Source organism: Phyllobates terribilis, unplaced genomic scaffold, assembly GCF_046119375.1.
Source record: "Phyllobates terribilis strain yellow unplaced genomic scaffold, ASM4611937v1 Scaffold_9__5_contigs__length_417890890, whole genome shotgun sequence".
Lineage (NCBI taxonomy): Eukaryota > Metazoa > Chordata > Amphibia > Anura > Dendrobatidae > Phyllobates > Phyllobates terribilis.
In genome coordinates this window covers 172,471,892-172,497,824 of record NW_027362769.1, presented here as the reverse complement: position 1 = coordinate 172,497,824, position 25,933 = coordinate 172,471,892, and the positions used below count along the sequence as shown (strand labels likewise).

Here is a 25,933-nt window from a genome sequence, read left to right as displayed (position 1 = left end):
ATAATTATATATGTACAGCTGGTATAACCTGGGCATCTCCTGTATATAATTCTATATGTACAGCCGGTATAACCTGGGCATCTCCTGTATATAATTCTATATGTACTGTGGCCCTCGCATACAGTGCAGTCTCACAGACTCTTACATGCGGTCAGTACCTGTTCTCGTACTATACGGTCAATCACGGCTTCCAGGGTTTCATACGGATAACACATGAGAACACCTTCCAGACACAAGGAGCGCTGGCGCAGCGCCTCCCCCACCGTGATGTCCAGGTTATTATACACCTTCTGGGCCGCTAAATGCTACAATAAAAAGAGGAAAAATAAACAGACAACAATGCTGCTGATTGCAGATCGGACGACCGAGTGACCAATACCCATAAAAGCAATAATGTCTGACAGTGGCGGCAGCATCGAGGAGGAAGGTAACACAGACATGAAACCTTCCGGTGGATCATTCTCTGTTACCAAACCATAAACCCCAATAAAGAGAAGCTGCACCGGATACAATATATCAATACTGGGAAATAAAAATGGATCAGTGCATGTGGATGAGCAAAGAGGCCGGGTAATATACTGTATTCAGGACTAAATATAGAATAAATCAGGGGGATTCTGTGACTTCTGGACCCTTTACTCAGCAGTAACAGCAGCGTCTGCTGGAGAGAGATAAACCTGATCTCACAGACAGAGGCCGAGAAACGACTTCACGGGAAAAGACACCGACTCCAAGGAACTAAAGAAAGAGGAAAAATATAAAGTCAACTCACAATAACATCGAAGCGAGAATATAACCCGACCACCTGCCCTGTAACGAGAAAAGTGTAAGAATTACAGTCATATAGGAATATACTACACAGAATACAGGGGCAGTATTATAGTAGTTATATTCTTGTACATATGGGGCTGTATTATAGTAGTTATATTCTTGTATATAGGAGCAGTATTATAGTAGTTATATTCTTGTACATAGGGGCAGTATTATAGTAGTTATATTCTTGTACATAGGGAGCAGTATTATAGTAGTTATATTCTTGTACATAGGAGCAGTATTATAGTAGTTATATTCTTGTACATAGGAGCAGTATTATAATAGTTATATTCTTGTACATAGGGGGCAGTATTATAGTAGTTATATTCTTGTACATAGGAGCAGTATTATAGTAGTTATATTCTTGTACATAGGGGGCAGTATTATAGTAGTTATATTCTTGTACATAGGGAGCAGTATTATAGTAGTTATATTCTTGTACATAGGGGGCAGTATTATAGAAGTTATATTCTTGTACATAGGAGCTGTATTATAGTAGTTATATTCTTATACATAGGAGCAGTATTATAATAGTTATATTCTTGTACATAGGGGGCAGTATTATAGTAGTTATATTCTTGTACATAGGAGCAGTATTATAGTAGTTATATTCTTGTACATAGGGGGCAGTATTATAGTAGTTATATTCTTGTACATAGGGAGCAGTATTATAGTAGTTATATTCTTGTACATAGGGGGCAGTATTATAGAAGTTATATTCTTGTACATAGGAGCTGTATTATAGTAGTTATATTCTTGTACATAGGGGCAGTATTATAGTAGTTATATTCTAGTACATAGGGGCAGTATTATAGTAGTTATATTCTTGTACATAGGGGCAGTATTATAGTAGTTATATTCTTGTACATAGGGGCAGTATTATAGTAGTTATATTCTTGTACATAAGGGCAGTATTATAGTAGTTATATTCTTGTACATAGGGGCAGTATTATAGTAGTTATATTCTTGTACATAGGGGCAGTATTATAGTAGTTATATTCTAGTACATAGGGGCAGTATTATAGTAGTTATATTCTTGTACATAGGGGCAGTATTATAGTAGTTATATTCTTGTACATAAGGGCAGTATTATAGTAGTTATATTCTTGTACATAGGGGCAGTATTATAGTAGTTATATTCTAGTACATAGGGGCAGTATTATAGTAGTTATATTCCTGTACATAGGAGCAGTATTATAGTAGTTATATTCTTGTACATAGGGAGCAGTATTATAGTAGTTATATTCTTGTACATAGGAGCAGTATTATAGTATTTATATTCTTGCACATAGGGGCAGTATTATAGTAGTTATATTCTTGTACATAGGGGGCAGTATTATAGTAGTTATATTCTTGTACATAGGGGCAGTATTATAGTAGTTATATTCTTGTACATAGGGGCAGTATTATAGTAGTTATATTCTTGTACATAAGGGCAGTATTATAGTAGTTATATTCTTGTACATAGGGGCAGTATTATAGTAGTTATATTCTAGTACATAGGGGCAGTATTATAGTAGTTATATTCTTGTACATAGGGGGCAGTATTATAGTAGTTATATTCGTGTACATAGGAGCAGTATTATAGTAGTTATATTCTTGTACATAGGGAGCAGTATTATAGTAGTTATATTCTTGTACAGAGGGGGCAGTATTATAGTAGTTATATTCGTGTACATAGGAGCAGTATTATATTAGTTATATTCTTGTACATAGGGGGCAGTATTATAGTAGTTATATTCCTGTACATAGGAGCAGTATTATAGTAGTTATATTCTTGTACATAGGGAGCAGTATTATAGTAGTTATATTCCTGTACATAGGAGCAGTATTATAGTAGTTATATTCTTGTACATAGGGAGCAGTATTATAGTAGTTATATTCTTGTACAGAGGGGGCAGTATTATAGTAGTTATTACATAGAAAGACATAAGCGTAGTGAGGGGCACATATTTTACAGGATCATAAACCTTGACTTACACAGCGCTATGCGGTCACCATGTGTCGGGTTTACTGTGCACTTGCTGTGTTATTTTTAGTGGTAAGTGCCTGGACGTGTTCACAAATAGCAGCTGTAGAAGGATTAGATGGACGGGGTTCTGACCTCTTTTGAGTAACTTTCTGGACTCCGATATCGGCCACCTAGTTTGCCCTGAGGACATTTTTGTTATATACCAGTTGCGCGGAGGATCAGCTACAGGCTCATTCTGTATGGAGCATATAACATTCTCTGTTCAGGTGTAAATACTGATTATTTGATAGATACGTTGCTTTCTTCTTACTTCTAGTCCCTGTTGGACACAAATCTCTAAATCCTGATCCTCTGCAGTTCATGACCGCTGATTAACCCCGTGCATCACCCTCATGTACAGAGTGACAGCCGCGCAGTCTGCCCCCTTGTGGTGCCCATAGGAAATGTCACATAAGAATTGAAAAAGGAACAGACTTGATTGCTGTGCTGATATTAACACTTGCAGCGCTATTATAAGGTTCCTGCGCTTCCTGTTGGTTACTCTCCATGTAAATGTTCCCACCCTGGACAGGAAGCCTTTAATCCGGTTCTCATATCAGGAATTAAGGAAACAAGAGCAGAATCTGCCAAGGATTTAGGCGTCAGTCCTTCTGACCTATAGAGAGAGCCAGGGTGCAGTTTTTACGTTTCCAAGAAGCTGAGCTATGTGGTGCTGTATGGCGGTCCTCACAATGTCCCGTATGTCATGGATCTAATGTGTATGGGAGCCCAGGGGGTCTAAAAAGTCCCTTTGGCCTATATAAAAAGGTCAGTGCTATGATAGACTTGCAATAATTGGGGGCTTTTGTATTGGGCCCCTGAGCTTCAAGGTACGCCATTCGGGACGTCCATAGCGTTGCAGACAATACTGATGTGTGTAGGGGTGTCATGACAGATGTTAGGGGCAGAAGGATGGATTTTATACAAGTTTTAGATCCATAGGGTGTTTGGAAAGGTCTTGTACCCCCCCGCCCACGCGGAGCTAGGGATGTGCGGGTGGGCTATGCTTGTTGGCGGGGTTTGGCCGTCGGTGCAGACACTCACCTGCCTCGTTCACTACGGGCAGCGCGGACACCCTCCTCTCCACGAAGATCTCCAGCGCGTTGTAAACGGTCGACGTGTCGTGGATAATGGCCACATCCCTGAAGGTGCCGATCCCGAGCTCCTGGATGGTCCTCTGCAGGAAGCGCGGTCTGGGAATGGTCTCCCCCTGTAGAAGCGGGTGCAGGAAGGTGAATACACGTGTGAGCCTCTATTCTACATATATACGTGTCGTACGGCGGCCATGCTGATTATTAGCTCTGCACAGCTCGGGGCATTGATCTATCGGAGTTTGAGATGGTCAGAAGCCAATATATACTCTGCCATTTCTGTTAGGTGAATATTATATAACTATAATGGGATGATATAATATTTTATTCTTTTTACTTTATATTTTTTTTGTGCTAAATTATATCTAAAAATTAAATGAAAGAATTTACAAAAAAGACTCAGGTTGCCATTCTGTCACTCCCCCATGCTTTACACTGCAACCCAGTACGCAGGCTGAGCAGAAAGCCAGTGCATGGATCACATACTAGGAAGATAAAGAAAGATACATTGCAGCCACGCTTTAGTCATTAGCTCCAGTTGTGTCCTGGTTTGTGCATGTAGAAGTCCTGAGTGCCCAATGTTGCCCATGTCACATGGGACAATATCATCCCATAATGCCCGCCCTCGTCACCACCAATAATGCAATTACATATTAACAGTTCATCTTCTAAGATCTCCTTTTTTTAAAGCTGACATCTTAAGGTTGACTATCCCTGTAAATCAAGGGCTAATGACTAAAGGGAAGGCTGTTACTAGTTGTCGTAGGTGCATTTTTGGGGGGGCTGGCACTCGTGCAATCTTAAAGGGGTTGACTAATTATACAATCCCTTAGTTAGCCATATAGGCTCCTCTTCTAAAAAACCCCAAACTTAGCTTCGCTAGTTTTCTGGAGTAAAATACTGCAAAATTTTGCAACATTTTGCAAACGTCAAAGTTGCCAAAAATGGGCAAAGATGGGACAGAGCGAGGCAAAGCCCCCCTGAGAATATGATCAAAATAAAGTGGTGTAAATTTTGCCTGAAATTAGTTGAGGACTGGAGGAACATTTCTGGCGGAGACACAAACCAGTAAACTGTAAATTTTTAGGTGTCGCGCGCCTCTTAATCAATTTGGCGCCTCTCATCCCAGCGGGGTCTTCATTTACCACCATTAACGGTGAGTTCAGAGGGGCTTCACCAGCTTATTTGGGGACAAAGGGTTTTGCAAACAACCTCTAAATGTACTAAAACGTCCCAGCCAATCTATGCAGACAATGCAGCCCTCCACGAAGGATTTGTGCCCCCCATGTCCTGTACGTACAAATATATGCAGGAATTTCAGCAGGCGTTTGTGGGTGAGGATGTGCAGGATGTTCCCCGACACTGGCTCCATCACTGGTAACCGGTGAATCTTGTTCTTGATGAGTGAGTAGACGGCATGGAAGAGACTGGAGGAGAGACAATGGATCGAGTGTGTAACCGGTCACTAGAACCAGCCAACACTGCAGGGTGCTAAACCCTCACCTGTCACCGGGGGCGATGTAGATCAGGGGCATGAAGGAACTCTGAAGGTAAACCTCTAGAAGACAAGAAAATCACTGAGGAGCTCCGATCACTGGAGAATAAGGGGTCCGAGGAACACTAATGATTTACCTCTCCACGTTTCTATCTTATGCTCCTCCAGCTCGTATATCTGCACCTGGAACACACAAGTGAAATAATCAGATTGTTACAGACGGAGACCAGAATGGGCCAAAGAGACTAGAGGCATTCAGGAAAGCTGGGTCATCACCCAAGATCTAGGACTGAAAACTTCTGCAGGAGTAGAAATGAGGGTTATATTGGTTGTCAGCCAGTTTTCCCAGACAACGTGATGACGTTTCCCACTTATCTATCACCTGTTATCATCCTATTACATTCAGGGCTGTGGGAAAGTTGTGTGACTGACAACCTGTGCAGGAGCAGTGATTGTGGTTGTCGCTCAGTTCTTTAACTTTTTGATATTAGAAAACTTTTACTGTTATTTTTCTTTTTTTATATATGAATAAACCCCAACCCCCTCGTGTTGCCCCCATTCCAGCAGCCGGACTCCGCCCTCCATGTATATTATTCGCTGCGGCTTCCTCTGTACTTGCACCTATAGATGACCCGTATGTCATCGTCCTCGTACCAGCGGAGCCTTGTAGTATCTGTGCAGGATGTTGATGAAGTCGGTGATGGTCAGCATTCCTGCAAAACCAAGGACGGCACATTAGTCAGACCCATAATGGATAATCACTGCTCCGACCAAAGCAAAGACTGATCGGTCATTACCGCTGCACGTGAGACTCGCTGACAGCAGCCACCGCAGAGCGGAGTAATGCAAACTATCTATAATGCAAACTTCAAAAAAGTTTTTGCCCCCTCTGTCCGCAGTAAGGGACCTCCTGAATCTTTGCATATCTTCCGCCTTCAGGCTCTGGGGCAGGTGAGGTCTTTTTGTCTCTTGGCCCAAACTTTGTTCACTCTCTACCCTCTTGTAGCTCTGCCTGGCAGTCGGGGGGTCCCCCATCTATATCATTGGTTATCTGTGACTATATATCAGACAGAGCGATGCCTACAAGCTGATGTTCACACCAGACTGTTCTGCAGGTCGGGTGGGCACACGCAGAATCTGTGGCCAATCCCCAAAAAAATAGACACCAGGGCCCCTAATCATGAAGCTTGATGCCAGTCTGGATGAGGGGTGCGCTGGTGGAAGAAGAAGTCTCCGTGTACTGAAATCACCTCTGTCAGCAGTGCAAGGGTTAAAGCATGCGGCGTATTGTTTATTGGCTGCTGGATATGATGGCACAGTATCTTTCTTCTAGAGGAGAGCTCATTTGCATATCTCTTTTCCCAGTGAGCATTGCAAGACTCCTTACACCGGCGGATGGTCTGGACAAGGAGAAATGTTGGCCCCTTGAGACCCTTGTGTTGTGCTCCACCCTCGCCGGCCCTGTATAATAAGTGTCGCAGTTTTGCCCGGACCCTGAATTCAGACACATCATTCATTTCCATATAGGAGACGCTTTTCTCCGGGTCCGGAAGAGAGAAAAAAAAAAAGCATCAGAAATCTGGCCGGGTGGAGAGGGGGCACAACGTCATTTCAGGGACTCCGGGAACAATATCTTCGCAAGAGATACGAGGACACAGCGAGAAGTCATCCACAACATCCCCAAAAAATCCAAAGACCCCGAGTCCCACAGGGTACATGGGTCCACCATAAAAAAGTGCGTTCATGAGGGGCAGCGCCTGCCATCCAAGAGGAGCGTCCGCGCCCATCTCACACGATCAGGATGTTTGGGATATTAATCTCTGGATTTAAAGAGTCAAAAGTGGAATTAAAGAAAACCCAAGTCCCATTATCCGCGCCGGAAATATCCAAGAACGCAGCAAGAACGACTACAAGTCTCCAGCAGAAGCTCCGGATCTTCATTCATCTCCATGGTTGTAATATACATTGTAGCAAAACAAGTCTCAGGTCTCCGTTCACACATGCTGCGGCTCCAGGACGGAGCAGATTTCCTATTTTTGTGACATTACATGGACTCTTACCCACAAAACTGTGCTGCTTGCTGTCCCAGAGCGGCGCCGCCCGCACCCCGTTCGCCACCAGCGCCAAAAAGGCTTTTTTAATCTGTTGAAGGAAAAGAAACAGAAATGGAAAGAAATGAAGAAGCTGAATACGAGAGAGAACAAAGAGAGAATGGAGGTCGTCTTATGGCCGGGAGACGCCGGGAACAGGAACTTCTGATTTTTTGTTATAACTTTCAAGGGGACGGATGATTTATAATGTGTTTGGCTCTTATACAAACCCTGAGACTGAGGCCGGATCCGGCCCTGCGGCCCCTGGATAAATATTTGGGGGTTCCATCCAGTAAAAATAGAATTAAAATGGTCAATAATAATTCTCTACTGTGTAATACTACCATACAGTGCCACAATAATAGTGCTATACAGTACAGTGCCTTTATATTAGTGCCACATAAAAGTGCCATTCAGTGTCTGAATAATGGCACCATATACTGCCCGAATAATACTGTCATATAGTGCCTCAATAATAATACAATACAGTGGCTATATAATACTGTTATTAATAATGTTTGTCATGTAGTGCCACATAATACTACAATACAGCTTCACATGTATCATTCTGATATACAAAGTATATGTAACACTAAAACACACTCTTCTAAATAACATGACAGTATTTTATGGTGTCCACATTATACCGCCATACAATGCCAACATAATATTTCTCTGTCATGTAGTATAGTACACTGCACATTATTAGTGCTGTACAGCGGTTCCATAATAGTGCTATACAGGTGCCACATAATAGTTCTCTACCATGTTATACTGCCATACATTGCCACATTAATACTGCTATACAGCAGTTTCATAATAGTGCTATACAGTGCTACATAGTAGTGCTGTACAGTGCCTACATATTAGTACTTAATAGTGCCGACATAATATTGCTATATAGTATCTGAATAATAGCAGCATACACTGCCTAAATAATACTGTCACACAGTGTCCTAATAATACTGCCATATAGTGTCCTAATAATACTGCCACACAGTGTCCTAATAATACGGCCATACAGTGTCCTAATAATACTGCCATACAGTGTCCTAATAATACTGCCAAACAGTGTCCTAATAATACTGCTCATACAGTGTCCTAATAATACTGCCAAACAGTGTCCTAATAATACTGCTCATGCAGTGTTGTAATAATACTGCCATACAGTGTTGTAATAATACTGCCACACAGTGTCCTAATAATACTGCCATACAATGTCCTAATAATACTGCCATACAGTGTCCTAATAATACTGCCACACAGTGTCGCAATAATACTGCCATACAGTGTCCTAATAATACTGCCACACAGTGTCCTAATAATACTGCCACACAGTGTCCTAATAATACTGCCATACAGTGTCCTAATAATACTGCCACACAGTGTCCTAATAATACTGCCACACAGTGTCCTAATAATACTGCCAAACAGTGTCCTAATAATACTGCCAGTGTCCTAATAATACTGCCATACAGTGTCCTAATAATACTGCCATACAGTGGGGTGGTGGTACTCATCAGCTGTCACCCTCCCTACAGTCCGGGAAGCCCCAGGTGCACCAGTCCTTTATATACCGACCTGTAACGATGTGTCAAACACGACCAGCTTGCAGCTTGTGGGGATGGTATCGTAGCATCGGCGCTTCATCATAAACTCCATGTATACCCCGGCGTCCACCCCGAGATTGGCTGGGAGAGAAGAGAATAAATCACAGAGCATGAAAAATACCGCCATATGTGCAGAAGGGGACGTTCAGACTATACAACCGCAGACAGGGGCACATAAAACAAACACATTCCATCTCCATCCATTAAAGTGACAGCGTCCAAAATAAATCAAATACAGTCATAAAATCCCCTGTATAATCTACAGAGACGTAGAGAAAACTCGTAAGAGAAAAAAAACGCCAGGAATGCGAGCGCGCCGGATTATCAGACTCTGGATTATCAGATTGTGGATTAAAGGAATTCATAGTATAGAATGCATTTTTAAACGTGGCAATAACATCCATAAAGGGATAGAGCAGCAAATCCGAAAATCCCCGGCCCTGCGATGTCATCCACACATAACAGAGATATCAGCGGGATGACAAGGTAGTGTGAACGCGGCCTAAATAAAGCCGGCCATACAACAGAGGTAATGGATGGCACTTATCACCCTCCCCTGCCCCCCGGGCTATTAGCATGCCAGCTGTGTTTGGCAGAATCTGCAGGGTGATTCCTACGGAGGGGGCACGGGATAGGGGAGAGCGGCCGAATCATTCATTGACAGAAATACAATGCAGAACATATAATGGCGGCACAATAATGTCATCTCTGAGTGCCATATCTATTCCTTCTCAGGTCAGTGCGCTCCAGGGATGTCATCAATAACTATTCCACTCCCCTAGACCACCAGGGATGTTATCAATAACTATTCCACTCCCCTAGACCACCAGGGATGTTATCAATAATTATTCCACTCCCCTAGACCACTGGGGATGTTATCAATAACTATTCCACTCCCTAGACCACCGGGGATGTTATCAATAACTATTCCACTCCCCTAGACCACCAGGGATGTTATCAATAACTATTCCACTCCCCTAAACCACCAGGGATGTTATCAATAACTATTCCACTCCCCTAAACCACCGGGGATGTTATCAATAACTATTCAACTGTCCTAGACCACCAGGGATGTTATCAAGAACTATTCCACTCCCCTAAACCACCAGGGATGTTATCAATAATTATTCCACTCCCCTAGACCATCGGGGATGTTATCAATAACTATTCCACTCCCCTAGACCACCAGGGATGTTATCAATAACTATTCCACTCCCCTAGACCACCAGGGATGTTATCAATAACTATTCCACTCCCCTAGACCACCAGGGATGTTATCAAAAATTATTCCACTCCCCTAAACCACCAGGGATGTTATCAATAATTATTCCACTCCCCTAGACCACCGGGGATGTTATCAATAACTATTTCACTACCCTAGACCACCAGACATTTTATCAATAACTATTCTACTCCCCTAAACCACCAGGGATGTTATCAATAATTATTCCACTCCCCTAAACCACCAGGGATGTTATCAAAAACTATTTCACTACCCTAAACCACCAGGGATGTTATCAATAACTATTCCACTCCCCTAGACCCCCAGGGATGTCATCAATAACTATTCCACACCCCTAGACCACCGGGGATGTTATCAATAACTATTCCACTCCCCTAGACCCCCAGGGATGTGATCAATAACTATTCCACTCCCCTAGACCACCAGGGATGTTATTGTGGCGCCCCAGAGGGTTCGGTCGCCACAGGGGTACTGCATCTCTTTAATGAGGTGTGGTATCTCTCCTTCGAGGTAAGGATGGTGTAACTGTCAGGACCTCACCTCTGCATCCAACACCACACCTCTCCCACCTGAGGGGGGCTTTTAGGCACCAGGGTGCTGCCCCAGCCAGGATAAGTGGAGATGTGGGAACCAAAGTAAGGGGGAACCTAGTAGTGGGTGAAGGTGGAGGACACACTTATAGCTTACACGTACTAAATTCATATTTAATAGCCAACCATCTTAAGTTCAAGGTCTTTGATTGTGATCTTCATCACTGAACGTGGCTTTCTGTGTGAACCTGCAGTTGATGGGGACACGGTCCTCGTACTCTGGCCTTGAGGCGAGGAACGGGCTAGAGTTAACGGCTGTCTCTACCCAGTCAAGGTCCTGACTTAAGAAGGCCTGGAGGGGAGCGGAGGAGTAAAGCTCCACAGGCAAAAGGATCCCAGGAGAATACGGACTGAGCGGCACACGCCACCTGTCCTCACTATTCTGGCCTAGTCAGAGGGATTTCTGCTGCAAGAGGGGTACCGGCCCCCGATATCTGACTCTGTCACTTCAAGTCTTAGTCGGAGAAGCCCGGAGGCTCAGTGGATCCCACCGGGTAACGGACGGAGCGGAGTCGCCTCCCTTGTTCTGTGCATAGTCCAGAGGGAGACCCAGCCTTAGTACACGTACCACACACGGACAGGAGAGGACCTAGTGGGAAAGTCTAGGAACACTCTGGTGCGGGGTCCTGACCAAAGCACCTGAACTACCCGGAGGTTGTCGGACCCCCGGTCCTGGTGGCCGCAGCGCACGGTGAAGAGCAGGGAGAAGCCTTGCAGCTGTGCATTCTACCGTGAGTAAAGCTTGGAAGACTACCCCTATGGCCTCCGGTTTCTTATTGCAACGCGGCACCGCACCACATCTCCCTCTACAACTCCCGTCCTCCTGTTCCCTCTGCCCTGAGGCCCTGCTCCGCCTGTGGGGAGTAGTACCATCTGCTGCTGCCACTACATCCCGCCTCAGAGGACTGAACGCAGCGCTGGTGGGGGATCACCAGAAACCACAGGTGGCGTAGTCATTGAATCCACTCGAGTAACACCAAACCCTGAAAGCCCATTACATCTTTTAATGTGACCGCCCTGGGCACGGAACGGGTCCAGGCCACGACTGTGACCCCCAACATCTGACCCGGCTCCGAGTAACCCCACTTCCCAGGGTGAGGGCTGTGAGCGTCACATTATCAATAACTATTCCACTCCCCTAGACCACCAGGGATGTCATCAATAACTATTCCACTACCCTAGACCACCAGGGATGTCATCAATAACTATTCCACTACCCTAGACCACCAGGGATGTAATCAATAACTATTCCACTCCCATAGACCACCAGAGATGTTATCAATAACCATTTCCCTGCCCTAGACCACCAGGTATGTTATTAATAACTATTCCACTTCCCTAGACCCCCAGGGATTTTATCAATAACCATGTAATTGATAGAAGGATCGGAAACACTGATGTTACAAAGCGAGCCCGTCTAAGTCTTCCCCTGGATTAATATACAAAGAAGATTAGTATTTCCTTGTGATGAGAGACCCCAAAAGGCGTCTGATAACGATTACCTGGAGTGGGGTACAGTGGGAAACTCGGGCCAAGGAACAATTCTTCCTATTAAAAAAAAAAAATTAGTTACCGACATCAAGTAGTTTATAGTTATAGGTCTATAGTATAATCTCTATCTAAACTATCTATCATCTATCAATTATCTATCTATCATCTATTATCTATCATCTATCGGCATTATCCTGGCCTGGTATATAGGAAGGGGTTAATAACTCACAGCCGCCACCATCCAGGGGCTTCCACCCTCCATGAATGAATCGGATCACTGCAGCGTCACAGGTTCTGAGCTCTGTTCATTGGGCCGGCACCATATTGTGCTGTTATGTACACAGTATATGGCGGCATTCTATAGGTGCCATTTAGCAGTGTTGGGCCCTGTATAGCATTGTATGATGTTACTTGAGCGCTATATGGCATTGCTATTTGGGCACCGTATGACATTATTTGCACATTTAGCCATTATTTTTTTGCATTGTTTGTCAGTATTATTTCAGCACTGTGTGGTAATATTATGTCTGCATCTGACTCCTGGGCGCTGTATAGCGATGTTATGGGATTTTTGGGTCTGGTACGGAGTTAGATTTATGGGTTCTTAATTTGATACAGTATGGACTTATTATTAGAGAACTGCATGGGGTATTATATGGGCGCTATATATATAGTTATTATTTGGACAATTTATTGGATTTAATTTGGGCAGTGTATGGGGTCATCATTCAGACACTGTATGGGGGTAATATATGGGCAGTATATGGGGTCAACATTCATATACTATATGGGGGTAATATATGGGCAGTGTATGGGGGTCATCATTCATATACTGTATGGGGGTAATATACAACCCCTGGCAAAAATTATGGAATCAAAGGGCTCGGAGGATGTTCATTCAGTTGTTTAATGTTGTTGAAAAAAATCAGATCACAGACATGACACAAGTCATTTCAAATGGCAACTTTAGGGCTTTAAGAAACACTAAAAGAAATAAAGATTAAAAATGTGGTACTCAGTAAGGGTAATTTTTTTAGACCAAGCAGAGGGAAAAAATTATGGAATCACTCAATTCTGAGGAAAAAATTATGGAATCATGAAAAGCAAACACACAAAAGAACACTCCAATACATCACTAGTATTTTGTTGCACCACCTCTGGCTTTAATAACAGCTTGCAGTCTCTGAGGCACGGACTTAATGAGTGACAAACAGTACTCTTCATCAATCTGGCTCCAACTTTCTCTGATTGCTGTTGCCAGATCAGCTTTGCAGGTAGGAGTCTTGTCATGGACCATTTTCTTCAACTTCCACCAAAGATTTTCAATTGGATTGAGATCCGGACTATTTGCAGGCCATGACATTGACCTTATGTGTCTTCTTTCAAGGAATATTTTCACAGTTTTTGCTCTATGGCAGGATGCATTATCATCTTGAAAGATGATGTCATCATCCCCAAACATCCTTTCAACTGATGGGACAAGAAAACTGTCCAAAATATCAATGTAAACTTGGGCATTTATTGTAGATGTAATGACAGCCATCTCCCCAGTGCCTTTACCTGACATGCAGCCCCATAACATCAATGACTGTGGAAATTTGCATGTTCTCTTCATGCAGTCATCTTTATAAATCTCATTGGAACGGCACCAAACAAAAGTTCCAGCATCATCACCTTGCCCAATGCAGATTCGCGATTCATCACTGAATATGACTTTCATCCAGTCATCCACAGTCCGATTGCTTTTCCTTAGCCCATTGTAACCTTGTTTTTTTCTGTTTAGGTGTTAATGATGGCTTTTGTTTAGCTTTTCTGTATGTAAATCCCATTTCTTTTAGGCGGTTTCTTACAGTTCGGTCACAGACATTGACTCCAGTTTCCTCCCATTCGTTCTGAATTTGTTTTGTTGTGCATTTCCTGTTTTAGAGACCTATTGCTTTAAGTTTCCTGTCTTGACGCTTTGATGTCTTCCTTGGTCTACCAGTATGTTTGCCTTTAACAACCTTCCCATGTTGTTTGTATTTGGTCCAGATTTTAGACACAGCTGACTGTGAACAACCAACATATTTTGCATTGTGTGATGATTTACCTTCTTTTAAGAGTTTGATAATCCTCTCCTTTGTTTCACTTGACATCTCTCGTGTTGGAGCCATGATTCATGTCAGTCCACTTGGTGCAACAGCTCTCCAAGGTGTGATCACTCCTTTTTAGATGCGGACTAACGAGCAGATCTAATTTGATGCAGGTGTTAGTTTTGCAAATGAAAATTTACAGGGTGATTCCATAATTTTTTCCTCAGAATTCAGTGATTCCAAAAATTTTTCCTTCTGCTTGGTCTGAAAAAAAATTACCCTTACTGAGTACCACATTTTTAATCTTGATTTCTTTTAGTGTTTCTTAAAGCCATAAAGTTGCCATTTGAAATGACTTTAGTTTTGTGCCATGTCTGTGATCTGCTTTTTTTCAACAACATTAAACAACTGAATGAACATCCTCCGAGCCCGGTGATTCCATCATTTTTGCCAGGGGTTGTATGTGCAGTATATGGGGTCAACATTCATATACTATATGGGGGTAATATATGGGCAGTGTATGGGGTCGGGTCATCATTCATATACTGTATAGGGGTAATATATGGGCAGTGTATGGGGTCATCATTCATATACTGTATGTGGGTAATATATGGGCAGTATATGGTGTCATCATTCATATACTGTATGAGGAGAATATATGGGCAATGTATGGGGTGTAAGGTAGCGCTATTCATCATGCTGGGGGGTACTCGCTTCACCGGGTCAATTAAAGCACACACGCAACGTTTTTCCGGTAATTCACAGTCCAGCAGTTTATTACATCTCATAAACCGCTCAATAACATAGTCCATTTCAGTGGCTCGCCGACATGTTACACATAATATCCCAGAGCCTTTCCAGTGACAGACATGCCCACTTGGCTCCAGACACAGCCTTCAGCAAGGTAACAATATCAATGTCCACATCAAGCAGCGTTTTTACCTTTGCTGGGTCGTAGCTGCTTCAGTCGGCTCAGTTCTGCCACAGCTGTGGCTTTAAGGCTTCCCAGATGGGGCCTACGGGCCACGTACCTTCAAAGGCTACTGGTATCTCAAACACAGGGGATCCAGCCTCTGCCTTCCAGGCTAGTGCAGTCCCACACATGGACCAGGCCTCTCGCCCTCCAAGGCTACTGGTATCCTAAACACAGGGGGATCCAGCCTCTGCCTTCCAGGCTTCACCAGGCCTATCTTTCAGGGCCTCACCAGGCCACTCTTTCTCTAGGCCTCACCGGGCCACTCTCTCTCTAGGCCTCACCAGGCCACTCTTTACCTGTTTCAAAACTACCAGGGTTTATATATCCTTTTGTGCACACAGGACCTGTGATGATGTCACAGTCACGTGATCAGTCACCTGAGGGGGAGGTAAATGGTCAGCCAGAACACACCCCCTGGACATTCTAGCAATGCAGCAAGCCGCTGCATTACATATCCCCCCCCCCCCTCTGTTCAAATTTGTGGGGTTTAACACATAATATACACAATCACATTATAACCCACGGTTTACACAGAGACCATGTACTTGACAATTGCGCTGCTCAGCCCCTGGAACATTAGTCATCGATATTAGCCCATTCCTTAGGGACCTACCATCCGTCATTGTCACTACCTTCGTCAAGTCACATTTCCGAGTAGTAACCTTGTCAGACCTCCCCCGCTCCCAGCGGTCAATACAGAAGTGTGATTTACTTGCCCTTGTATCTACGGTCAGGTCTGACTCCGTACGGTCTCGTACTCTATTGGGTCGTTTGTATGGGCCTCTCAGACCTGAGTTACTGGAGGTCTCACTACCTCTAAACCCACGCCCACTATCCTCAGGACATCTTGAAAGGTCTTTAACTTCTACTGTAGCCGTCCTATTATTTGAAGGGCCCTTTCTCTGTCTGGTCTCACAATTTATAGACGGCTGCCCTCTTCTGCTGCTCAGACGATGCTGTCTTTCCATTCGCAGTCTGGCGAGATTCAACTGTTCTACCTCTCGCAGGTAGGTCACTCGTTACTCCATCAGCATGCGTATATATGCAAGATTTTCTTCCTTTCCTACAGCGGAGAATGACACCATGCTGTCTTCATCTGGTATCCAGTCCTGTCGATCACGTGGACTGCTTACTTTCATCACACCAGACTTCTTTACCATCATTTGCATGGTTCGGCCATTTCTTCCAATGAGCTTCCTCACCAGAACATGACGCACCCGGATGACCTCTTCACGCAGACTTTGAGCTTTTCTCATAAGCTCCAGTTGTCTAATGACTTGTTCCGTCTTCAACCGGACAAACCGCTTCGTGCGAATACATCGCCAGTGCATGCCACTTAGGATAGCCACCCTCTTCACTGTGACTTCGGTCGTGTACAGGACCACCAGCTATTTAGCTTCTGAGGTCGAGTACACCTTACAGGCTCCCACAGCCTTCTTAAACTCTTCATGCACTGACTCTCTGGTGCATTCTTCTCTCAAATCCTCAGGTACATCTATGAGGCACTTGTACCGAGACGTTTCTGTCTCACCAGTGGTCTCCAAATGATCATCTGGCTCAGGTTTCAGGGACAACTGACTTTCAGCTTCTTCACCCTGTATGCTTCCCCTGAGCTGACTCACAGCTATGAACTCAAGAATTCTCGTCTTGACCACCCCCATTTCATACTTATTTTCGTTCTTTCAACACTTTCTCAGCTCTCCTCAGGTCCACCTTCTCATGGCCCAAAGGACCTCTCTGTCTCCAATGCGCCCACTCGGCTCTCGACAGCCAGTCTCTCAAACTTCTCTTGCTTCAAATGGGCTTGTAGCGTCTCCTTGAGCTCCTTGATCTCGGCTCTCACATCCACCGAATCACCCAAGCTCGCATTATTCGAAGAGGCATTTGCTTCATACCTCCATCCTGCAGATTCTATCCTTAAGTCAAGTCTCTACCCTCTGGAGATCACCACAGAACGTCTGCAGCTCCTTCACCTGAGCTTCCAGACCTGGGATCTTTCTGCGGAGAGCATCATTTTCATCACAGGTGTCCTGCAGAGTGGTCTCAATCACTTGGCGCATGTGCTCTGCATCAGTTTTATCATCCTTTAGTTTTTCCTTAACCTTGAGGAGATCCTCATAGTCTCTCTTGATTTGTTGCAGTTCCCTATTGAACTTTTCATGCCTCTTTTCTGCCTCCCCGTCGTGACCAGGCACTTCATCTTTTATTGCCTCTTTCAGGGTGGATAGCTCCTGGTCTTGCTGGTACAGAGAGTCCACCAGCCGCTCCTTCTCCTGCCTTAGAGGCTTTACTTGGTCCTGGAATTGCTGCAGCTCCCTCATGAGTTCACCATGCTCCTTCTTGGATTCACACAGCTCCCGGTTGAACTGTTCGCGCAGTCGTTCTAGGTCTTGATCACTTCCAGAAACTTCATCCTGCAGCGCCCCTTTTAAGGCAGACAGCTCCCTATCCCTCTGGTGTAGACCCTCACCCAGCCTTTGCCTCACCTGCTCCTGAAATCTCTGCACTTCCTTTGAGACCTCTGCTTCTTCTGCATCCACAGAGCCTTTCTTCACTTGGTGCAGCTCTAACTGTACCAGGGAGAAACGATCGTTCATCTCGTACAGCTCATCTTCAAACACCGCTTTATCAAACTTCAACAGAAAAACCTCCTCTTGGGTTCTGCGGAGGTCCTCTTTAATTTTCTGGAACATCTCCTTCCATTTGTTGATTTCCTCGCTGCTTTCCTCCAGTTCTCGCTGCAAGTTCCTCACAACCTGGTTTATTTTCTGCCGTTCAGACTCCAGGCTCCGCTGGTCCGAGGACACGTTCTCCAGGTTTTTCCTTAGTTGCTGCACGTCACTCTGATACTGCTGCCAGACAGGCTCCAGCTCTTGGTCAGGATTGGAGACCTCCTCTTTCAGGGCTGTCGGTTCCTGATCCTTCTGTCTCAGTAGATCATCCTGCTTGTAACTAATCTGCAGAACTGCATCCAACTCTTCCTCCTTATCTTCTGCTTCTAAAGGAGGATCCACACTCGGAATAAAGGCACACAACATTGCACTTTCTTTATTTGCCCTTTCAGCAAAGGCTACAGGAGCAACTTTTTTGTTGCCCTTGCGCCGTCGACGACGAGAGGGGGACTTTCTCACCTCGTCTAGCTCCTCCTGACTGAACTCTCTTTCCACTGTCGCAGTGTCACCGTCAGCTATGGGGTCTGTGTCACTCCCCATGGTGTTGTGGACCAACAAGTCACCTCCCACTTTGACGTCAACCCCTTCTACTGGAGCTACCCCGTTATCAACGGTCCAATTGTCATTTTTAGGCGGTACTAACCCACAACCAGTAACCAATTTTGGTTTTCTATACTCTACGCTCTTTTGAAACTCCGCCCCCTTTTGGACACCCACACCTGTAGGGGGATTTAAAAAAAAAAAACCGCGATAGTTCACAACATCTCTTACCACCTCCCCGGGCACTCTGGGACAATACCGGCGCCCCAGGAGAACTCACAGAATGGTCCACTGCCGCCATTCTATACGGTGCCAACAGCTCTTGCCGTTCCTGCACCATGTCCTGTTGCTGTAATTTTAACAGGTACCTCAACCGCTCAGCAGCTTCAGTCTCATCTGCTGCTCCCTTCACAGCCATCTTTATCTGCTCTTGCATTCCTTCAGAACACTCTATTTTGCTGAAGAGCGTTTGCAGCCGCTCATCTAACCACTTCTCCATTCTGTCTGGGGATACTGCTCCATTCATAGCCATCGTGGTACACTGTTCACACTAGACACTTCACACCGCTCTCCCTGGAAAATTTTCGTCGCCCCACCAAGCCACAGAAAACCAGGTTTGAGTGAGATGACAATTTTCGTAATCCCGCCGAGTTACAGCAAGATGCTTTAATCTTCGTGACCCCGCCGAGCCACAGCAAGATGCTTGCATCCACAATCGTCGTCCTGTGCCGTTACCCCTAGCAACCAGGCTGCCGTTGCCCGCATTCTCCACCACATGTAAGGTAGCGCTATTCATCACGCTGGGGGGCACTCGCTTCACCGGGTCAATTAAAGCACACAGGCAACGTTTTTCCGGTAATTCACAGTCCAGCAGTTTATTACATCTCATAAACCGCTCAATAACATAGTCCATATCCCAGAGCCTTTCTAGTGACAGACAGGCCCACTTGACTCCAGACACAGCCTTCAGCAAGGTAACAATATCAATGTCCACATCAAGCAGCGTTTTTACCTTTGCCGGGTTGTAGCTGCTTCAGTCGGCTCAGTTCTGCCACAGCTGTGGCTTTAAGGCTTCCCAGATGGGGCCTCCGGGCCACGTACCTTCAAAGGCTACTGGTATCCTAAATACAGTGGGATCCAGCCTCTGCCTTCCAGGCTTCACCATGCCTCTCTTTCAGGGCCTCACCATGCCTCTCTTTCAGGGCCTCACCAGGCCACTCTTTCTCTAGGCCTCACCAGGTCACTCTCTTTCTAGGCCTCACCAGGCCACTCTTTCTCTAGGCCTCACCAGGCCACTCTTTCTCTAGGCCTCACCAGGCCACTCTTTCTCTAGGCCTCACCAGGCCACTCTCTCTCTAGGCCTCACCAGGCCACTCTTTCCCTGTTTCAAAACTACCAGGGTTTATATATCCTTTTGTGCACACAGGACCTGTGATGATGTCACAGTCACGTGATCAGTCACCTGAGGGGGAGGTACATGGTCAGCTAGAGCACACCCCCTGGACATTCTAGCAATGCAGCAAGCCGCTGCATTACAGGGGTCATCATTCATATACTGTATGGGGGTAATATATGGGCACTGTATGGGGTCATCATTCATATACTGTATGGGGTAATATATGGGCAGTATATGGGGTCATCATTCATATACTGTATGGGGTAATATATGGGCAGTATATGGGGTCATCATTCATATACTGTATGGGGGTAATATATGGGCACTGTATATTGTAATCATTCATATACTGTATGTGGGTAATATATGGGCAGTGTATGGGATCATCATTCATATACTGTATGGGGTAATATATGGGCAGTGTATGGGATCATCATTCATATACCGTATGGGGTAATATATGGGCAGTATATGGGGTCATCATTCATATACTGTATGGGGTAATATATGGGCGGTATATGGGGTCATCATTCATATACTGTATGGGGGTAATATATGGGCAGTGTATGGGGTCATCATTCATATACTGTATAGGGTAATATATGGGCAATGTATGGGGTCATCATGCATATAGTCTATGGCGTTAATATATGGGCATTGTATGGGGTCATCATTCATGTACTGTATTGGGGTAATATATGGGCAGTATATGGGGTCATCATTCATATACTGTACTGTATGTGGGTAATATATGGGCAGTATATGGGGTCATCATTCATATACTGTATGTGGGTAATATATGGGCAGTATATGGGGTCATCATTCATATACTGTATGGGGGTAATATATGGGCAGTGTATGGGGTCATCATTCATATACTGTTTGGGGGTAATATATGGGCAGCGCATGGGGTCATCATTCATATACTGTATGAGGAGAATATATGGGCAATGTATGGGGTCATCATGCATATAGTCTATGGCGTTAATATATGGGCATTGTATGGGGTCATCATTCATGTACTGTATGGGGGTAATATATGGGCAGTATATGGGGTCATCATTCATATACTGTACTGTATGTGGGTAATATATGGGCAGTATATGGGGTCATCATTCATATACTGTATGTGGGTAATATATGGGCAGTATATGGGGTCATCATTCATATACTGTATGGGGGTAATATATGGGCAGTATATGGGATCATCATTCATATACTGTATGGGGTAATATATGGGCAGTATATGGGGTCATCATTCATATACTGTATGGGGGTAATATATGGGCAGTGTATGGGGTCATCATTCATATACTGTATGGGGGTAATATATGGGCAGTGCATGGGGTCATCATTCATATACTGTATGAGGAGAATATATGGGCAATGTATGGGGTCATCATGCATATAGTCTATGGCGTTAATATATGGGCATTGTATGGGGTCATCATTCATGAACTGTATGGGGGTAATATATGGGCAGTATATGGGGTCATCATTCATATACTGTACTGTATGTGGGTAATATATGGGCAGTATATGGGGTCATCATTCATATACTGTATGGGGTAATATATGGGCAGTGTATGGGGTCATCATTCATATACTATATTATTTGGGGTCTGTATGAGTTATTATTTGGGCACTACACAGGAGTTATGTGGACATTGTACGATGGATTATTATTTAGGGTCTGTATTGGTTGGTATTTGGGTGCTGTATAGGGATGGATTATTTCATCACTGCATAGGTAGGTTTTGGAGAAATATTTGGGCGCTATACAGGGCGTTAGTTTATTATTTTGACCCTGCACGATGTATGATTTAGTTACTTTTTTTCCTGTCCCTCAAAATAATAAGATACACGGGGTTTTCCACGCAATGTTTTCTGGTGGGGGGTCACTATAGATTATATGTGAAGTCTGTTAAAAAATAAATAAATGATCCAGCCCATCAGCGTCCAGCAGATTTATCCACCTGTCAGGATCCGTGATCGTCTTTCACACATAGAGATAACTGAGGGTCGGGGGAACATCTGAGCCGGAATCTGATGCTTTGGCCGACCTTTCTGTAATAAGCCGCACATGTACAGTATATAGAGTATATATATATATATATATATATATATATATATATATATATATATATATATATATATATATACCATCCTTTCAGACTGGAGGGTAAAATATTAATGTAATGGGCCCACAGGGAAGAGCAGCAATAACACAGGCAACTCGCATCTCTGTGGAACTACAACTCCCAGAGCAATGAATGCTGTATCAGAGCAGCGCTGAGCATGACAGATGTAGCAGAGCGGAGCAATGCCACATGCAGCAGCACTGGGTTTGTCATGTTATATGGTGACATTACTCCGTGCATCCTAAGAAAGTTACCTGGCGCATTCGGCTCTGCTACATCTGTAAGAATGAATGTGATCAGAACCGTGCAGGACTGATTACCTGTTGGGCGTCATCCTCGTCCATAATCTCCATGCTGAAGTCTTGGGATGGGGGTGCAGTCACCACCGCTGCCTCCAGAGCTGCAATCCTATCCCATCCTGGGTCCTTGCACACACATCAGCCCTTGTTTCCTTATGTGGGTCTAGTTCTTCTACAGCAAAGTGTCAATCCCAGAGAGCAATGCACTAAATGGGTCACTCAGTCAGCTGCTTCCTTCTTAGCCCCCCTCCCCCATCCATAAGCTTTATCCCCCTCTGCTCCTCAGTAATATCTGCTCCCCAGCTCCTTCTTGCCCCCCAGACCCTCTGCTCATTCTCTTGGCTCCCTGGCTATGTCCTCAGCCTGTGAATCTGTCCCTTCCCTCTGATTCCTCCTCTTCCTCTCTCCCCCTCCTTGCAGGTTGGAGATAGCATTTGCTCCTAGGATAGAATGTCATTGCTGGGCTGCTTGGCAGGGGGCATCGGTGCAGGGTAGCCCCCCAGCTGCGGCTGCTCTGTGCACTGACCGCACACCTGCTGTGGATATGACCCCTATAATCCCAGCACATTCCCAGTCCCATATTTCACATCTCCCCTCCTGCTGAATCATCACATATGGAGGGACCTTCATGCATGCAACATATAGGAGTGCTGCAATAAATGCCACTCCAGCTGTAATGGTATGAGCAGTGCAGAATGGGTGTAGCATTCTTGAATGGATGTGTCTCCTGAAACACTATATCTTCTTAGTCTATATAATATGTAACACACAGGACAAATATTGTATCTTATCATTATGGTGCATTGTACTGTGCAGGGGCAAACATAGCATTGGCACAACCTGTGCAACAAGGGCCCAAGAGGTAAAGGGGCCACTATCACCTCCAAGTCAAGTGGAATTGTGCATTATGATGAGCTATTGGACTTAAGAAACATTTTACTTAATTTTTAATTATTTTATTTTTTTTAAAACATTTTAAAGGGGACCTGTCAGTTGACATAAATATGTATTTTTTCCCCACGGTGTCAATGCTGCTGTTCTCCTGAATCCGGCGATGTTTTCATTTTGTTCCTACGCCTCTCCGTTCCTGAGATATGACCCCCTCTTTCCTGTATGCAAATCTAGTCTTTTTAGTAAAAAGGGAGTGGTTTTCAATATGAGGTCCGCAGATGAGAGTTGAGGACACACCCCCTTAGCTATAAGGACTACATTTACATACTGTGAAAAAGGCGCCATATCTCAGGAACGGAGAAGCGCAGGAAGAAAAGAGAAACAACGCCGGATTCAGGAGAACGGCGGCATTTACCCCGGATAAAAATATAGACATATATAAATTTATGGTAAATGGAGGCCCTCGTTAATTTTCAATAATATTTTCATTTAAGGACACTGCACTCCAACCTAGTCATAAAGTCTGATAACAAGGCACATACATATAGAGCCAGACTACATAGCGCTTGCTGTTGTCTGTAAGCATGGAGACATCATTATTATTCCGCATAGGAGCTGTATACACAAAACTGTATGGGATTTTTTTCATCAAGTCTATTTGAAATTTTAATATCTTGGTTGCACTTGAGACATTAAATACGATTGGAAATGTAAAAATAGAAGATCTAACCAAAGTCTTTGATTTCTTTCCAGCCCATGACCCCGGCTTCTTAATCCACATTCATAGACTTTAGTTGCACTGTAGATTGTAAAGTCAATCAGGAAAAAGAAAAACATGTTTCCAGCAGCACAGAGTATTTCAGGAGAGGCTTGTGCTGAGTTTGTGAAAGGCAGTGATCTGTCCATTCATTGGGGGAAGAAGCTGTAGGAATGCGGGTTCTTAGCAGCACAGAGTATTTCAGGAGACCAGTTTGTCCATCAGGCAGTGATGTTTGGATGCCGCTGTGTGTGACAGGAACAAAGTGATTGTGATGTGAGGAAAAAAGTTGAAAAAAAGTAAGGGGTATATGGGTAACTGGCAGCACAGAGTATTTAAGTAGAGGACTTTGCAGATCATGTAATAATGTTAGAAAATTGCTATATGTGACAAGTGTGAGGTGCGCAGAGTGTCGGGTTTATTATAAGCCTAGTACAATTACTGCAACTTCCTAAAGCCCCAAAACCCAGATGAACGTTACCGCCAGTAACTCTGTACAGGAGACCTTGGAGCAACCTTCCTCCGATCAATACATCAATCAGGACGCCGCGAACGATCTGCTCCATGTGACCTCCTTATAGCAATGCAATCTGACATTACGTGCCCCTCTGCTCCACATGAAGGGTCTTCACTTCTACATATCAGTCATTGAATAGAGAGAAGATCTGCAGTTTTCTAATATATACTATGTGGCTGTATTATTTAGGCACCATATGACACTATTATGTAGACACTATATGGCAGTATTAGACAGTATACAGCAGTATGATGAGGACACTTTATGGCCATTATGTAGACACTATATGGTTGTATTAGAACGACACAGTATGATGATATTAGTATAACCTATATAGCAGTGTTATGTGGACACTATGGCACTGTTATGCTTTAAACATTTGACAATATTATGCACAGACTATATGACGGTATATATGGACCCTATGTGATAGTATTATCTGTACACTATAGTTTATTTAAATGCTTTCAATGAAAATATTGTGTGTAGACACTATATGGCGGTATTATATGTAATAAATAGCTAGTGTTATGTGTGCACTATATGGCGCTGTTATGTTTTCTCCATATGATACTATTGTATAAAGACGCTATACGGCATTGATGACTCCGTGTTATATGTAGATTTATCTCACTGACGTCCTGTGTAGAAGTGCAGCCAGGATTCCCGGATTCCCCTCGTTTTCATGTCTTCTGCTTCGTTCTCCTGTTTTTCCTGCTCCTTACAGATAATAACTAGTAATACTCTAAACCCCGCAGATTATTATTACTGGCTCCCGGTTTCCAAAAGCAAAAACAAGTCACATAGGAAACCCCAAGATTCAGGGACGTCTGCAGAATGGACCCCATGGTAAGGAACTGACAGTATCACACATGATTGGCTTAGATACACCAGCTTTGTATCACTGTATCACACAGGACAGGCTGAGAAGACAGCATCGAACATGATTAGATACAGTTTCTCAGCAGACAGTATCACGCATGCTAGGATTAGATACAATTGCTCAACAGACGGTATCACACATGATAGGATTAGATACAATTGCTCAGCGGACAGTATGACACATGATAGGATTAGATACACAGCTCAGCAGACAGTATCACACATGATAGGATTAGATACACAGCTCAGCAGACAGTATCACACATGATAGGATTAGATACACAGCTCAGCAGACAGTATCACACATGATAGGATTAGATACACAGCTCAGCAAACAGTATCACACAGGATAGGAT

General features: G+C 44.1%; 1 protein-coding gene across 4 annotated transcripts in view; it reads right to left on the bottom strand.

The window, feature by feature from the left end:
- PRKAG3 (protein kinase AMP-activated non-catalytic subunit gamma 3) overlaps positions 1-23,104 on the bottom strand; it is a 41,609-nt gene extending 18,505 nt beyond the window's left edge. Inside the window, exons 1-11 of one of the 4 annotated variants that reach the window (XR_012250700.1) lie at positions 17,969-18,311; positions 12,446-12,491; positions 9,082-9,191; positions 7,471-7,552; positions 6,065-6,123; positions 5,548-5,593; positions 5,419-5,473; positions 5,216-5,342; positions 3,869-4,034; positions 773-810; positions 159-305 (exon numbers count right to left, since the gene is read on the bottom strand). Coding sequence is in view for 3 of the 4 variants with exons in the window: in XM_073647367.1 (XP_073503468.1) it covers positions 159-305; positions 773-810; positions 3,869-4,034; positions 5,216-5,342; positions 5,419-5,473; positions 5,548-5,593; positions 6,065-6,123; positions 7,471-7,552; positions 9,082-9,191; positions 12,446-12,491; positions 17,969-18,175 (1,083 nt within the window). In the remaining variant the exon portion in view is untranslated. Of the gene's footprint in view, positions 1-158; positions 306-772; positions 811-3,868; positions 4,035-5,215; positions 5,343-5,418; positions 5,474-5,547; positions 5,594-6,064; positions 6,124-7,470; positions 7,553-9,081; positions 9,192-12,445; positions 12,492-17,968; positions 18,312-22,551 lie in introns of those variants that run through there. The other 3 variants (XM_073647368.1, XM_073647367.1, XM_073647369.1) reach the window with 3 other exon arrangements.
- Positions 23,105-25,933: the final 2,829 nt, after the last annotated feature.